General features: G+C 40.4%; 1 protein-coding gene across 9 annotated transcripts in view; it reads left to right on the top strand.

Annotated features, from left to right (window-relative positions):
* Nucleotides 1-16,210, top strand: part of LOC125453489 (F-box-like/WD repeat-containing protein TBL1X) — a 362,600-nt gene that overhangs the window by 343,745 nt on the left and 2,645 nt on the right. For all 9 annotated transcript variants that reach the window (XM_048533168.2, XM_048533165.2, XM_048533166.2 and 6 more), the window contains 5 exons: nucleotides 7,564-7,685; nucleotides 9,357-9,431; nucleotides 11,104-11,231; nucleotides 13,440-13,605; nucleotides 14,034-14,135. In XM_048533168.2, the coding sequence (XP_048389125.1) occupies nucleotides 7,564-7,685; nucleotides 9,357-9,431; nucleotides 11,104-11,231; nucleotides 13,440-13,605; nucleotides 14,034-14,135 (593 nt within the window). The remainder of the gene's footprint in view (nucleotides 1-7,563; nucleotides 7,686-9,356; nucleotides 9,432-11,103; nucleotides 11,232-13,439; nucleotides 13,606-14,033; nucleotides 14,136-16,210) is intronic.

Raw genomic sequence — 16,210 nt, 5'->3', positions numbered from 1 at the left:
TCAGATATCAGGATCATTGGGATCTCTTTCAGAGCAGGAGGGACCGGTACAAAAAGGATAGGTTACAGAGGGCTGCATTTTAATGTGTTTCTCTTATATTTGCAAATATACTGAATATTTTAAAACTATTTTTTGCTCATTCAGGTTAGACACATTAGTTCTGGAAATGAAAACATGTCAATAGAGGGGCACCAATATCCTTGCAGGGAAGTTTGCTAATGCCAGCTGCGATGGTTTTAATTAGTGTGGCAAAGATGTGGGAACCAATATAATTGAGAAAGTAGAGGTAAAGTCAGATAAGTCACATAGGAAGAAAAGGCAGGACAGGTTAATGAATGTGGTGGGACTGGTGGTCTGAATTGTATTTATTTTCATGCAAGGACTGTAACAGGTCAGGCAGATGAGCTTAGAACCTGGATTGTTACATGGAATTAAGATGTTGTAGCTAGTATAGAAATTTGATTGAGAGAAGGATAGAACTGGCAGCTCAACATTCAGGATTTAGGTACAAGAGACATGATAACAAGAGATGTAACGGGGGGGGGAAGTTGCATTACTGATTCAACAAAATGTCACAGCTGTACTAAGAGAGGACATCTTGGAGGACTCATCTACTGAGGTCATATAGATATAGGAATAAAACGGTGTAGTCAGTCTGATGGGATTATATTATAGGCCTCCCAACAGCAAGCAGAAGATATAGGAACAGATATCTAGGCAAATCATGGGAAATGTAAAAACAAAAGAGTTGTTGTAGTGTGCGATTCTAATTTGCCGAATATAAACTAAGACTCATTTATTGCAAGGGGCTTAGATTTGGCAGAATTTATTTGTTAGATGCTTCCCTGAAACTTTATTTTGGACCACCCTACTCTCAACCTTTTCTATAGTCAAAATACAATTTTGGTGCCCATCCCCCTGCTGAATTAGTTTAAACCCACCCGAACAGCCTTAGCAAATATCCCCCCCAGGATATCGGTACCCCTCTGGTTCAGGTGAAGACCATCTTGCTTGTAGAGGTCCCACCTACCCCAGAAAGAGCCCCAATTATCCAAGAATCCAAAACCCTCCCTCCTGCACCATCCCTGTAGCCACGTGTTCAGCTCCTCTGTCTTCCTATTCCTCGCCTCACTAGCACGTGGCATGGGCAACAAACCAGAGACAACAACTCTGTTCGTCCTAGCTGTCAGCTTCCATCCTAGTTCCCTGAATTTCTGCCTTAAATCCCCGTCTCTCTTCCTACCTATGTCGTTGGTGCCAATGTGGATCATGACTTGGGGCTGCTCCCCCTCCCCCTTAAGGATCCCAAAAACACGATCAGAGACATCACGCACCCTGGTACCTGGGAGGCAATACGCTAATCGTGAGTCCCTCTCTCAAACCTAAGGAATATAAAGGAAGCAAAAAATACCTAAACAAAGAATTAGAAGGGCTAATAGAGGCCATGAAATGTCCTTGGTAAGTAGGATTAAGGAGAATCCCAAGTCATTATATATGGTAGTGTAGGCCCACTCAAGGATAAACTGGGAATTTATGCATGGAGTCAGAGGAAGTGAGAAGAAATACCTTTGAGTATTTTGCTTTGTTATTCATCAAGGAGAAGGACATGGATGACAGTAAGATTAGGGAGGGTTTTATTTGATATTCTAGGGCATATTCCAAGATACTAAAGAGGAGGCGGTGTTGGGTGTCTTGAAAAACATTAAAGTAGATAAGTCTCCAGGGCCTGATTGGATCTATCCTAGGGTACTGAAGGAGGTAAGGGAGAAGATTGCTGGGGCATTGACAGAGATCTTTGTATCCTCTTTAGCTACAGGTGAGGTCCCAGAAAACTGGAGAATAGTCAGTGTTGTTCCTTTAAGAACGACAGCAAGATAATCCAGGAAATTATCAGATGGTGGGCCTCACATCAGTGGTAGGGAAATTGTCGGAGAAGATTCATAGAGACAGGATTTACTTACAATTGGAAAAGAATGGACTTACTGGGGATTGTGAGCATGGTTTTGTGCAGGGGAGGTCTAATCTCACAAAGTTGACTGATTTATTTTAAGAAGTGACGAAGATAATTGAGAATGGATGGGTCTATGTGGACTTTACAAAAGCATTTGACAAGGTCTGTCATGGTAGGCAGGTCCAGAAGATCAATTAACATGGGATCCTCAGGGAGTTGGTAAGTCAGATACAAAATTGACTTGGTCATAGAAAATTGATTGTTGAAGGGTGTTTCCCTTACTGGAGTTCTGACCAGTGGTGTTCCACAAGGATCAATGCTGTGACCTCTGTTGTTTTCAATAGACATAAATGATTTGGATGAATATGTTGGTGGAGTATTGGATAGCAAAGAAGCTTGCCAAAGGATACGAATAGTTAGAAAGTTGGGCAGGGAATTGGCAGATGGAGTTTAATCTAGACAAGTGTGAGGTGATCATTTTGGGAGGTCAAATGCAGATGGAAAATATACAATAAATGGCAGCTCCCTTAGGAGCATTGATATATAAAGAGATCTTGGGATGCAAGTCCATAGCTCCCTGAAAGTAACAATACAAATGAATAAAGTGGTAAAGAAGATGAAAGGCATGTTTGCCTTCATCAGTTGGGACACTGAGTATAAAAGCTGGGCAAGTGGTGTGTTTCAGCTCTATAAAACTTTAGGACACATTTGGAATATTGTGTGTAATTCTGGTCACCACCGTAGGGAGGATGTGGAAGTTTTGGAGAGGATACAAAAGAGATTTGCCAGTAAATTGCCAAGTTTGGAGTGTATTGGCTACAAGGGGAGGTTGAACAAACTTGGATTGTTTTTGCCAAAGAGAAGAAGGCTGAGGGGTAACCAGATAAAAGTATATAAAATTATAAGAGGCATGGATAAGTTAGCTAGTTGGAGTGAAAATGTCTAATGCTAGGGGATATAGGTTTAAGATGAGAGGGGAAAAGTTTAAAGGATGTAGGTGAGGCGTTTTTTCCACACAGAGAATGATAAGTGTCTGGAGCATGTCACCAGGAGAGATGGTAGAAGCAAATAAGACAGCAGTGTTTAAGAGGAGTCTAGACAGACACTTGAATGGATAGGGATTGGAGGGAAATGGACCATGTGCAGGTAGATGGGATTAGTTTAGAATGGCATCACGGTCGATGCAGAACGGTCGAAGGTGGACCGAAGGATCTGGTCCTGTGCTGTACTGTTCCAAAGTCTAATGCATTTTTAGAAAAGTAAATAGAAAACATTAACTTTTAAGTTCGGACTTTTTGAATCTTTTTGTTTGCTATTTGTAAGTCTATGGGTATGAAATCTTTTTGTGTCTATAGTCTTCATTCATTTACACTACGTGTTTTAGGATCACCAAAATCATATTCCAAGCAGGCATTGGCAAATTGGAGCCAGGGCCTAGCTAAGCTGGTTTTTGCCTCTCCATTGATACATTGCGGTGTCTGCAGAGACAGAACCAGCAGGAAAATGTCACCTGTTTAAAATTTCTACCAGTTTGGTGTTATTTGGCCTCAATAGCAGTATGTGCCTGCATGCAGGTGATACTGTTTCCTGTCAGGTTCTGATCCTGACAAAATTGGGGACCAAAAGTCAGTGTAATAAATTGATGTAGGAAGAGCGGCTATTTTAACATGCAAAGCCAAAAGAACTGTAAATGCTGGAAATCAGCAACATAAAGCAGAAATTGCTGAAAAAAACTCAGCAGGTCAGCAAACACCTGTGGAAAAAAATCAGAGTTAACATTTCAGATCCAGTGACCCTTCTTCAGAACACAAGTTCACACTGTTCTGTGTTTAAAATAGAGCCTTTTCAACTTTTTTTAGAAAAAACTTACCCATGACAGTTGTTATGAATATCAAAAAAACTTTCAGACAGTTGGATTCATCCATTTATGATCACAATATATCACAGATTTTCTAACATGAAAAAACTCATTACAATAATAAAAAAGAAATGCAGAGTACTGCAGATGGTGAATATCTGAAATACAAACAGAAGCTGTAGTAAAGAAATACCACAGGACAAATCAGCATTTTGAAGAAAGAAACAGAATTGTCAAGGTTGACGTTAAACACACCCCACTAAGGACCCAAAGGGCTGGGGGAGATTTTCAGAAAGGTTTAAATTACAAAATGCTGCTCTTTAAGCATCTGCTGCCATTTATTTGATCTCAATTTAGGTAGTATGCTTCCATTCCACTCTTGAGGCAGGACGCTTTACTGTTATAATTAAATCACGCTTCCACAGTGCAGCTGGGAGCCTGTTTTAAGTGTAGTACTGAAAGGCTGGGCTTCCCAGCACTCAAGACTCCTGGCAGTAAAATGGAGGCAGGAGGCAGGTTAGAAACAGGAAAGGAGAGGTCACCTGTTGGGAGTTTTCTATACGCCTCCGAATAGTTCCAGATATGTAGAGGAAAGGATAGCAAAGATGATTCTCGATACGAGTGAGAGAGACAGGGTAGTTGTCATGGGGGACTTCAACTTTCCAAATATTAACTGGGAACACTATAGTTCGAGTACTATAGATGGGTCAGTTTTTGTCCAGTGTGTGCAGGAGGGCTTCCTGACACAGCATGTAGATAGGCCAACAAGGGGTGAAGCCACATTAGATTTGGTACTGGGTAATGAGCCCGGCCAGGTGTTAGATTTGGAAGTAGGTGAGCACTTTGGTGATAGCGATCACAATTCTGTTATGTTTACTTTAGTGATGGAAAGGAATAGGTGTATACCACTGGGCAAGAGTTAAAGCTTGGGGGAAAGGCAATTACGATGAGATTAGGCAAGATTTAGGGAGCATAGGATGGGGAAGGATACTGCAGGGGAGGGGCACATTAGAAATGTGGAGCCCATTCAAGGAAAAGCTCCTGTGTGTCCTAGATAAGTATGTACCTGTCAGGCAGGGAGGAAGCGGTAGAGCGCACAAGCCATGGTTTACGAAGGAAGTGGAATCTCTGGTCAAGAGGAAGAAGAAGGCTTATGTTAGGATGAAATGTGAAGGCTCAGTTAGGGCACTTGAGGGCTACGAGGTAGCCAGGAAAGACCTAAAGAGAGAGCTCAGAAGAGCCAGGAGGAGACATGAGAAGTTGTTGGCAGATAGGATCAGGGTAAACCCTAAGGCTTTCTATAGGTATTTAAGGAATAAAAGAATGACGAAAGTAAGATTAGGGCCAATCAAACATAGTAGTGGGAAGTTGTGTGTGGAGTCAGAGGAGATAGGGGAAGCACTAAATGAATATTTTTCGACAGTATTCACTGTAGAAAACAACAATGTTGTCGAGGAGAATACTGAGATACAGGCTACTAGACTAGGTGGGATTGAGGTTCACAAGGAAGAGGTATTAGAAATCCGACAGAGCGTGAAGATAGATACGTCCCCTGGGCTGGATGGGATTTATCCTCGAATCCTCTGGGAAGCCAGGGAGGAGATTGCCGAGCCTTTGGCATTGATCTTTAACTCGTCATTGTCTACAGGAATAGTGCCAGATGACTGGAGGATAGCAAATATGGTTCCCCTGTTCAAGAAGGGGAGTAGAGACAACCCTGGCAATTATAGACCAGTGAGCCTTACGTCAGTTGTTGGTAAGGTGTTGGAAAAGGTTATAAGGGATAGGATTTATACTCATCTAGAAAAGAATAAATTGATTATGGACAATCAGCACGGTTTTGTGAAGGGTAGGTTGTGCCTCACAAACCTTATTGAGTTCTTTGAGAAGATGACCAAACAAGTAGATGAGAGTAAACCGGTTGATGTGGTGTATATGGATTTCAGCAAGGTGTTCAATAAGGTTCCCCACAATAGGCTATTGTACAAAATGCGGAGGAATGGGATTGTGGGAGATACAGCAGTTTGGATCGGAAATTGGCTTGCTGAAAGAAGACAGAGGGTGGTAGTTGATGGGAAATGTTCATCCTGGAGACCAGTTACGAGTGGTGTACCGCAAGGGTCGGTGTTGGGTCCACTGCTGTTTGTCATTTTTATAAATGACCTGGATGAGGGCGTAGAAGGATGGGTTAGTAAATTTGCAGACGACACTAAGGTCGGTGGAGTTGTGGATAGTGACGAAGGATGCTGTAGGTTGCAGAGAGACATAGACAAGCTGCAGAGCTGGGCTGAGAGGTGGCAAATGGAGTTTAATGCAGACAAATGTGAGGTGATGCACTTTGATAGGAGTAACCGGAAGGCAAAGTACATGGCTAATGGTAAGATTCTTGGTAGTGTAGATGAGCAGAGAGATCTCGGTATCCATGTACACAGATCCTTGAAAGTTGTCACCCAGGTTGACAGGGCTGTTAAGAAGGCATACAGTGTTTTAGCTTTTATTAATGGAGGGATCAAGTTTCAGAACCAAGAGGTTATGCTGAGGCTGTACAAAACTCTGGTGCGGCCGCACTTGGAGTATTGCGTACAGTTCTGGTCACCGCATTATAAGAAGGATGTGGAAGCTTTGGAAAGGGTGCAGAGGAGATTTACTAGGATGTTGCCTGGTATGGCGGTAAGGTCGTACGAGGAAAGGCTGAGGGACTTGAGGCTGTTTTCGTTAGAGAGATGAAGGTTGAGAGGTGACTTAATTGAGACATATAAAATATTCAGAGGGTTAGATAGGGTGGATAGGGAGAGCCTTTTTCCTAGGATGGTAAAGGCGAGCACTAGGGGGCATAGCTTTAAATTGAGGGGTGAAAGATATAGGACAGATGTCAGAGGTAGTTTCTTTACTCAGAGAGTAGTAAGGGAATGGAACGCTTTGCCTGCAACGGTTGTAGATTCGCCAACTTTAAGTACATTTAAGTCATCATTGGACAAGCATATGGACGTACATGGAATAGTGTAGGTTAGATGGGCTTGAGATCGGTATGACAGGTCGGCACAACATCGAGGGCCGAAGGGGCCCGTACTGTGCTGTAATGTTCTATGTTCTATGAACAACCAATGTAGCAGGTAAGTGCATTTTACAGAATCATGTGAATACCAGGAGAAGAAAAAAATGATATCCCCAGCCTCTCAAGCAAACTGTCTCTTCATTGCTGCCTCTCTGCCAACCCCAGAGTACTTCCTCCCCAATCTTTTCTTCCCAATTGTTGTTCTAATCGATCCCTTTACTCTAATCTATCCCAATTTCCAACAATTGTCCAAATGGTCCTGCAGTGGCTTCCAGCTCTCAACCGGCTAATCCCTCAATTGAAGATTCCCCCAGAATGAAGAATTGATTATCCAGAACTCTGCATTTCTTAGATGTTGGTTTATTTTGCACCTCCAACTGCATATTGTTGACCCTTATTTAGTTTGTCTGAGGAACTTCTTTCAGAAACTCAAGACATGATCCACCTGCTTCCCCCACACCAACCCTGTCACTCCTTTTTTTCTGACTCAGCTTCCATTTTTGTCTGATTATCTTAATTGTATTAAGGTTGCTATGTAATTATAGGTTGTTCTTTCTTTAACAGAAGATCAACATGTAGTGTCAATCCTAAGTGTAGTTAGCAACTTGGAAATAGACCACACTGATTTTTGTTTGTGATATTTATATGGTTTTTCTGTGTTTAGACTTCCTTGCTTATGTGTAGTTTGCTATTTCACAGCTCCTGCGTTGGATGTGGATTGGCAGAATAACACTACGTTTGCATCCTGCAGTACAGACATGTGCATCCACGTGTGCAGGCTTGGCTGTGATCGTCCAGTCAAAACATTCCAAGGGCATACAGTAAGTTCCAGTTTGAGTAAGCATGAAAGGCATTTTTATGCAAGACCAAAGTTATGTAACTGCAAAAATATTCCATCTTGTAATTTGTTAGCATTGGATTATTCTATACAGGAAGCATTTGTCTGAAGGAATATTTCTGACTTTATCTGTTGCTGTGTGTTGGAAAACATTTGTGTTAACATGGACATACATCTCTGTGACAGGACATTTAAGTAAATATGTCAAGCATAATCATAGTTAATGAACCTTCCATCACCTGGAAGTAACTTGTATCATTAAACAACTTTCAAATTCAAAGTTATAGCTAATCAGTGCATTGTCATATATGCATTTGATTTAATGCATTTTTGGTAGTATGCATTGGGAAGGGAGATGTGTATGAAAGACTAAAGGATGTCTTATGACATATGTTTGAGGGAAAGCAGTGCCACGTATTGTTTAACTGAGTTAAGGTGCCTTCTCATCCTTCATGTTCTGAACAGAGGTGATTTATGATAGCTTAATCATTTAGCTGTTGAAACTTACGATGCTGTTGCTAACAGTACAATGGACACAGACTGTGCCCCCTCCATCCCCCAGTTATTAACATTGTGATGGATATAATTTGCTGCTTTTCAGCATGGGATAAAATTTATGCCGTGCCTGCTCTTGGCAGGTGCAGGGAACTCATATCATGACGTTATGAATTCCTGGCCTGTGATGTCTGATTTTTTAACAAGTGTAAAATCACAGATTAGAGACCTGCAGTTTTCTGCCATGCACTCATTGTGTAACTAGAATAAGCAGAACAGTCTTGACTAGCATTCTATTGTGGTTTTGGCATGAGAGAATGCATCTATTTGACGTAACTTTTGACCGAACTCTCAAAGCTAGGACTTGTGTGCAATGTTGACAACCCTGTTATTTTATTCTGATAGTGCAGCAAATTGGTATTAAAAAGCAGGTTAAATCTGAATATTAAGTAGTTCTGGGATCTTAAAACTTTTGAGGGTGTCACTTTTGAGGGTGTCACTTTTGTTGCAACATTGTATTGGAAAATCATGGTTAACAATGACATTCACTTACGTTTAATTGACCATTCTGCTCAATCACTGCGTGCACCTTTAGTCCTCTGAGCTGTTAACAATTGTTGACATTTTTTTTCTGTGACTGGATTTGTACGTTGGATGTACAAAACATAATTGGAAGTTGTGATGTAAACTAAAAACAAATGGGAAAGAACCAATTAAACAAATAAAAGTGAGGAGTGATAACAGAACAAAAACACAGTGGTACACACTAATACCACACTATACTACTCTCATGAATTGACACCCCAGCCAATCAGTAGTACTTCTTCACTACACAATAAGTACTAGTGTGAAAGTATCAATGTCTAGGGCAAATGGAAAGAAAATTTGAAAAACAGTCTTGAAAAAATATTAAGCAAAGAAAAGAAATCATTCAAAATCAGAAATAAAGTGGGGGACAAATGATTCCAACAGTGAGAATAAAGTTCAAGGAATATTCCCCCAAAAGATTGTGATGCTGTGTAGCCAAAGTTCGTGTAGTGTCCGGTTGGTTTTGCCGATGACATGATCGCCAAGTGCCATCTTCAGGAGAATACCGAAATAACAGATTGTTTACTGTTTATACCCAGCAAAGCTCATTTGCACTTCTTTCACTTTCCAGAATGAAGTAAATGCAATCAAATGGGACCCATCTGGCATGCTGCTCGCGTCTTGTTCAGATGACATGACACTGAAGGTGGGGAAGCCTAATTGTTATTCAGCTCCCTTTGTTGACTGGTGATATATCCTTCCATCAGCTATGATGTGCTAAACAGCTAAAGGCTTCAAGCTATTTCACTGAAGAACAACTGTGTAATAAGACATCTTATCAGATATGCTTTCTTTAAGTCCAATTATCCTTTTTTTTAAAATTCACTCACCTGATAAATGAAGGGACTGATCTTTATGCCTTCTCTGTGTCAAATGATCTATAAATAAGGACAGTTTGACTGAATTCAATTCTCCTGTCAGAAATTTCATTTATGGGATGGAAAAGGTTAATTAATGTCATAGTGATGTGGATTCTAAGACATGCTTTTACCTTCGCTACTTCACTATGTATCATTTCAGTATCTATGAAAATTGCACAATCCCTACGCTTCCCAGCAGCACCTCAATTTTTCAACGCTTTTTAATTTGTGTTTGAATCTAAAATGTCTATACTTCTTGCTTTTTGAGTAAACATTTAAACTTAAGATTTATTTAAATAAAATATGGACCGTAGTGAAAAGCCTGCAAGACTTTTGTAACGGTCAAAGGAACTCCAATACAGGCTAAATTGACAATATCTGTACCAATATGTAAACTTTTAGCTTTATGATTTTAATCCCATATTAAAAAGAATCTTACAAATTAAAATGTTTTTAGAGTATATTTTTGAAAGTATGTGGCATTGGTAGCTTAGTGTTATCTGGGGATGGCTGGGTAGTATGTGGGTCAGATTAATGCCAACAGCATGGGATTCAATCTCTGTTCTGGCTGTGGCAGACTGTATAAACAGTGCATTTAGCTGAGATTTTGTGAATATTCACTGAAGACCTTTCTTTAGGCAGAGAACTTGACATATAATATCTAACACCTGATTAAATTCATCATGGATTTGGCTTAAATTATTGTGTACTGAGAAGATAATACAGGATTATTTATTCCGAGATGTCAAAGGATAACTAGCTCACTATTGCCACAAATTCCAGCCATTGCTACTTGGCAGGCCTGGAATGGAGTTATGGGATAAAGTGATAGTTGTTTGGCTATGTGGCAAGCCTATGGGTGGATAATCATTCCACCTGTGTGGTGGAATACAATGGCCTTTTATTAAATAATTATGCAAGCTCAGCATGCTTGACAAGTGAATGGTAATCCCTGATAGGATCACACATTCCAACTACTTTGCCTCAGTTTAGTACTATAGCAGTTATTTTATGAGAACAGTGAGTTATAGTGTGAAATAGCCAGCCTTAGGATGATTGACTTGACTTCTGCCCTGTACTCTAATCAGTTCCTTTTCTACAAAGGCATACAATAAACTGATTAATATCTTGCAGCTACATATAATTGGGGTAACAACAAGACAATGATGTGTATTATATATAATGAGTTTAAATTTAAACATTTCAGACACAGGATGAATTGCAGAAAGAATGAAATGATAAATAGTAATCATATCATTTAACATTTCTCCTCCAATTAAATTTTGATAATGCATTAAAATCCTTAGAATGATATGGATTGCATCTTCCATGTGCAATCAACCTTCGAATTTATCTTGAATTTATTTTCCACATGAACAATGCATGACATTTTTAACAATTTTAAAACTTACAATTGATAGTCACAGATCACTATTCTATTTGCATTTCTTCCTGAAGATATGGAATATGAAGCAGGACAGTTGCGTACATGATTTACAAGCCCATAATAAGGAAATCTACACTATAAAATGGAGTCCTACTGGTCCAGGTACCAACAACCCAAATTCTTACATCATGTTAGCCAGGTAAGATTAACTTTATTTTCTAGTACTTTACAGCATGCATTTGGTAAAATAAATCAGATAGCTGAAAATTAGAAAAGGAAATGTTTAGTAAAATTAGTACATTTATGAGGCTGATGTTGAACTTATATTCAATGCACAAGATTATGAAGTTTTTAATTAACCATCCACTCTCATACACCTCCAGCAATAACAGGATATTAAGCTGTAATTTCATTTTGAATGAAAAGGGTTCCATCTTGCTTTGGCAACACGAGCCAAGATAGCACTCATTTGGAACTTCTCATTTGACTTGCAAGACAACACTTCTGGTGAAACATTTTGCAATCTAGATTATACACAATATCAACCTAACCATTTATAAAACATGGCAGGACCCAGACCTCCTGAGGCTCCACCAGTATGACAAAGAATAGTTGCCTCCCCAATCCTGCCAGATTTGCCCATGCTAAACTGCATCATGCAATTGATGGCTGAGAGCAACCATTACTTCCATTGATCAGAGTTCAAAAGAAAATTATCAGTTGAATCCAGATGGATTATTCACTGTTGTAACAGTATCCATACATTATGGGATGAAACATTGAGCCAGATTTTCACTAATGTGGTGGATCATTCAAGTTTCCCAACTTGGTAGACCCTCCTCAATATTAAGTGTCTATTTACCTTGCTATTTTCACTGCACAGTGCAGGGTTATGAAGATGATAAATTATTGAGGGGTAATTTTCACCTTCTTTTCCATTGAAACTCAAATAGAAATGAAATTTGCCAAGTTCTACAAAGCTTGGGCCTTCTGTTTTATCTCTGAGTATTAAGGTTCCTGTTTTGAATTTTTTTTAAACAATGTGCTCAGAATAGCACTAATAGGAAGTTTCTATCGTTGAAAGGCACTCTTGCCCATTGGAGCACTTCCGTTCCACAACGGATCCCACAACACTCCCCACCCGCCCCCAGTTCCTTTCCCACTTTCACATTCTTTGAAATCCATCCCCCTTGTTCCCTTCCTTGTGTTGGGAAAGAAAAGCCCAGACCAAAGCCCCTGACATGCCTGGAACTAGGATGCACGAAGCCTCCTGCAGTTCTGACAGCACCCATTATGGACCTTTGGTGCTGCTGAAACTGTTGGACCAGCCAGCCAGTTTGATCAGTGTGCATGTCTCAAGGTGGAATATCTTCTCATTGACGGTGTAGCCTATCCTCAGCACTTCATGGACTGTAGGGCAGGCTTCTAATTGACCAGTCAGCTGGCCACCAAATTTACTTCCAGGAGGTTTCTTTTAGCGGAGGAGTAGTGATCTGGCACACTGCACTTTTGTAATAATTGACAATGAAGTATGCTTGGCATGAAGAACGGTAAAGTGCAAAAACCTAATTGTATGTCAGCAGTTAGGAAAATTCGAAAGGAATTAAAGCAAAGAGCTGTTTTTAGCTTCAAGTCAAAACGTCATTTCTTAGTGTGTTATGGCTAGTTTCTGAAACAGGTCTTTACCCAATATGAGCTGGAATGGTAGTACCACAGTGCTGTGGTAATTGGTGCTAGATGTGAAATGAGGTCTAACCCACCACTGAGTTGACTGTTAAATATACAGTGAAAATACTAATCCGCTGTTATAGATGTTTTTTTTAACTTACCTAGCTGTTGCCTAAACAGTATTTATTTAGCATTTCAAATAAATCCCTTTATGTCAGTGGCCTGAAAGTCCTCTGATACTTCGCTAGTGGCTCTGCTGAATGTATGAGTCAAAATAGCAAGTATTAATGGGCTAATCAATCATCTCATCCAAACTCAACCTCATTCTTGCTAGGCATGCATGTGGCACATGCACTTTTCACTCATCACTAATTGATAATCAGGCCTGGAGCCCGAGTCTATTTTCATTTCTCTAGTCCAGGTCTGTGCCTGCTGCAGATCTTTGACAATGAGCAGTGTCAGAAAACAGCCATTAAAGTGGAAATGTGTTTGACTGTGCACACTTTCTTCTTTACATTGATAACCTGATGGCTTAAGGCTACATGTGGTCATTTACTTGCAGTCCAGTCAAGATTCATTCTGGTTCTGAAGAAGGGTCCCAATTCAAAGCGTTGACTTTCCTGCTCATCTGATGCTGCCTGACTTGCTGTCTTCCTCCAGCTCGACATTGTGTTGTCTCTGACTCCAGCATCTGCAGTTCTTGGTATCTTCAAGATTAATTTTATCCTTTATTTCTCAGTGCTTCATTTGATTCTACTGTTCGCCTTTGGGATGTGGAAAGAGGAGTTTGCCTTCACACCTTAACCATGCACCAAGAACCTGTATACAGTGTCGCTTTCAGCCCTGATGGCAAATATCTAGCCAGTGGGTCTTTTGACAAATGTGTCCACATATGGAACACTCAGGTAAGGGAGACATTACAACATGTGATATTTACTACTGTCAGATTTTCAAAATCATTAGGCTGTTCTGGAATAGCAGTTTTAATGAAAGGAAGCACTTTTTTAGCCATGTGTCCATTAGTAATAAAAGGCAGCCTTTCAGTTTCTGAAATATCAATGGGCAGTACCACCTCACATTTAAATAAATAATTTGTAATGGAAAAGAAAAAAGAAATTGCTAAACACTTATGATGAAGAAAACCATGGCTCTAGCAACAAGGAAAATGGGGTAGTCTGGTGAAAAGTAGTGAGGATTACAATTGAGGAGAAAGTGGCACGTGTCAGACAGCCAATGATATTCATAATGTGGGCAATCAAAGTATGTCAGTTCGAAAAGCATGCATCTAAAATGTTTTCTTTTTATTTTAACAAATTAATGTGTTTGTTTTCAGACGGGAGCTCTAGTGCACAGCTACAGAGGGACTGGGGGTATTTTTGAAGTTTGCTGGAATGCGTCAGGGGACAAAGTGGGAGCAAGTGCATCAGATGGTTCTGTAAGCATTTATACTGTTCAATTTCAATTCTGTCCCCATCCCCCTGCCTACAGATGGCGGAAAAGTTTTTTTGTGTCAGTCAGTTCATCCTGCACACAGCTCACAAATACCAAACACGTGTTATTTCAACATATGTGTGAGGTTGTTCTAAAAGCACATTGCCCATATAAAATTACATTTCTTAAGAAATGATATTCAATTAAATCGCACAATCACAAAATAATTCTAGATGTAGAAGACAGGCTGACTCATTTTAAGTTATCCGTCCAGCTTATCAGCTATTGAAATGGAATATTTGCTTTTAGGATCGAATAGCAACGTTCAAACAAAAATGGACAAAGGGATGTAGAAACAAGACTGACACATCAGATTAAGAGCGCTGTTCATCTCGAGGCTTACAGTTTGTTTGCATGTCAGCATTGTAGAGAAAATGGATGTTCCAAACCAAAAATTATACACTCTCAATACCCCAACCGTGTCTCATAGTTCAGCATTTGTCCTTAAATAACTCCCCTATAAAGGAATCCACTTCCACATGCCTTGCTGTCCTTTTGAGTGAAGAGGGAGTTCCTTATGTTAGACCTACGTTTTCTTTGTTATTAGTTTGATCATGGAACCACTTGTCTTAATTTGGTTTTATATTATTTTCCTGATTTATTTTTTTCACGCTTACATTCTTGAGTCCAATGATAAAAAGCCCTGACGACTTTCCTATTCATTCAAAGGATGTGGTCTTGCTGGCTCGGCCAGGATTCACTGCCCACCCCCAGTGGCCCAGCGGGCGGTTAAGAGTCAACCACGTTGCTGGAGTTGCATATAGGCCAGACCAGGCAATACTGGCAGATTTCCTTCCCTACAAGACATCAGTGAACCACGTGGTAACAAGGTGTAGAGCTGAATGAACACAGCAGGCCAGGCACCATCAGAGGACCAGGAAAGCTGACGTTTTTTACAATTAGTAGCAGTCACATGGTCACCTTTAGGCTAGCTTTTAATTCCAGATTTTATTGAATTCAAAATTTCCCTGTTACAGTGCGATTTAAACCTCAACCTCAAAACAATATACTGGGTTCTATTTTAATGATAGAACATTAGTTACATCTCATTGATGAGCTGCAAATGCTGATTCAGCACTTGCAAGATGATTGGAGAAGGTAGGAAAACTGGCAGCTCATCTGTAAAGCTAGATATTGGAGCGTAAAGAAAATGGAAGAACTGAACAGACAAGGTATGAACATAGAACAACTTACATCAGGTGGGAAAATCTCCCAAGCAAATAAAAATCATTTTTGCTAAATCTGACGTTTCTTGTGGATGGTCTGGAGCAGCCACAAGAACGTTAGACTTCATTACAGCTCGTCACACCCAACGGGTTGCCAGGACTCAATCCCATTCTCCCAGTTCCTTCTCTTATGTCACATCTATTCAGATGTTGCCAACTTTGAAAGCAGCACTGCTAGCATGGCTTGCTTCCTCCATGACCATGGTTTCCCATCCACTATGGTTGACAGGGCCCTCAACCACATCTGACCTATCGTTAGTGCTTCTTCCCTTGTCCCAAAGATCCTCAGGCAGCACCTTCCAAACCCACGACCATTTCTATTTAAAGGACAAGGGCAGCAGACATGTGGGAACACCACCACCACCTGCAAGTTCCCCTCCAAGCCACTCACCATCCTGACTTAGATATATATCATTGTTCCTTCACTATTGCTGGGTCAAAATCCTGGAATTCCTTGCCTCATGGTATTGTGGTCAACCCCACAGCAGGTTGAACCGCAGCAGTTCAAGAAGACAGCTCAAGGGTAACCAGGGATGGGCAAGAAATGCTGGCCTGCCAGCAATGCCCACATCCTACAAATGAATAAAAAATATAAACGTAGTCTCCACTGTATCTTTGTAAAAGTTGTAGTAGAAAAACGGGAAAAAGCCCACAAAAATTCAGCCCCAGCACCTTAATGTGACTTTCATTATGGAGTCATACAGCACAGAAACAGATCCTACAGTCCAACTCATCATGCTGACTGGGTTTCCCAAACTAGTCTCTTTTGCCTGTGTTTGGCCCATATCCCTCT

The sequence above is a fragment of the Stegostoma tigrinum genome, chromosome 6, assembly GCF_030684315.1.
Source record: "Stegostoma tigrinum isolate sSteTig4 chromosome 6, sSteTig4.hap1, whole genome shotgun sequence".
Lineage (NCBI taxonomy): Eukaryota > Metazoa > Chordata > Chondrichthyes > Orectolobiformes > Stegostomatidae > Stegostoma > Stegostoma tigrinum.
This window is presented reverse-complemented; position numbering and strand designations above follow the sequence as displayed.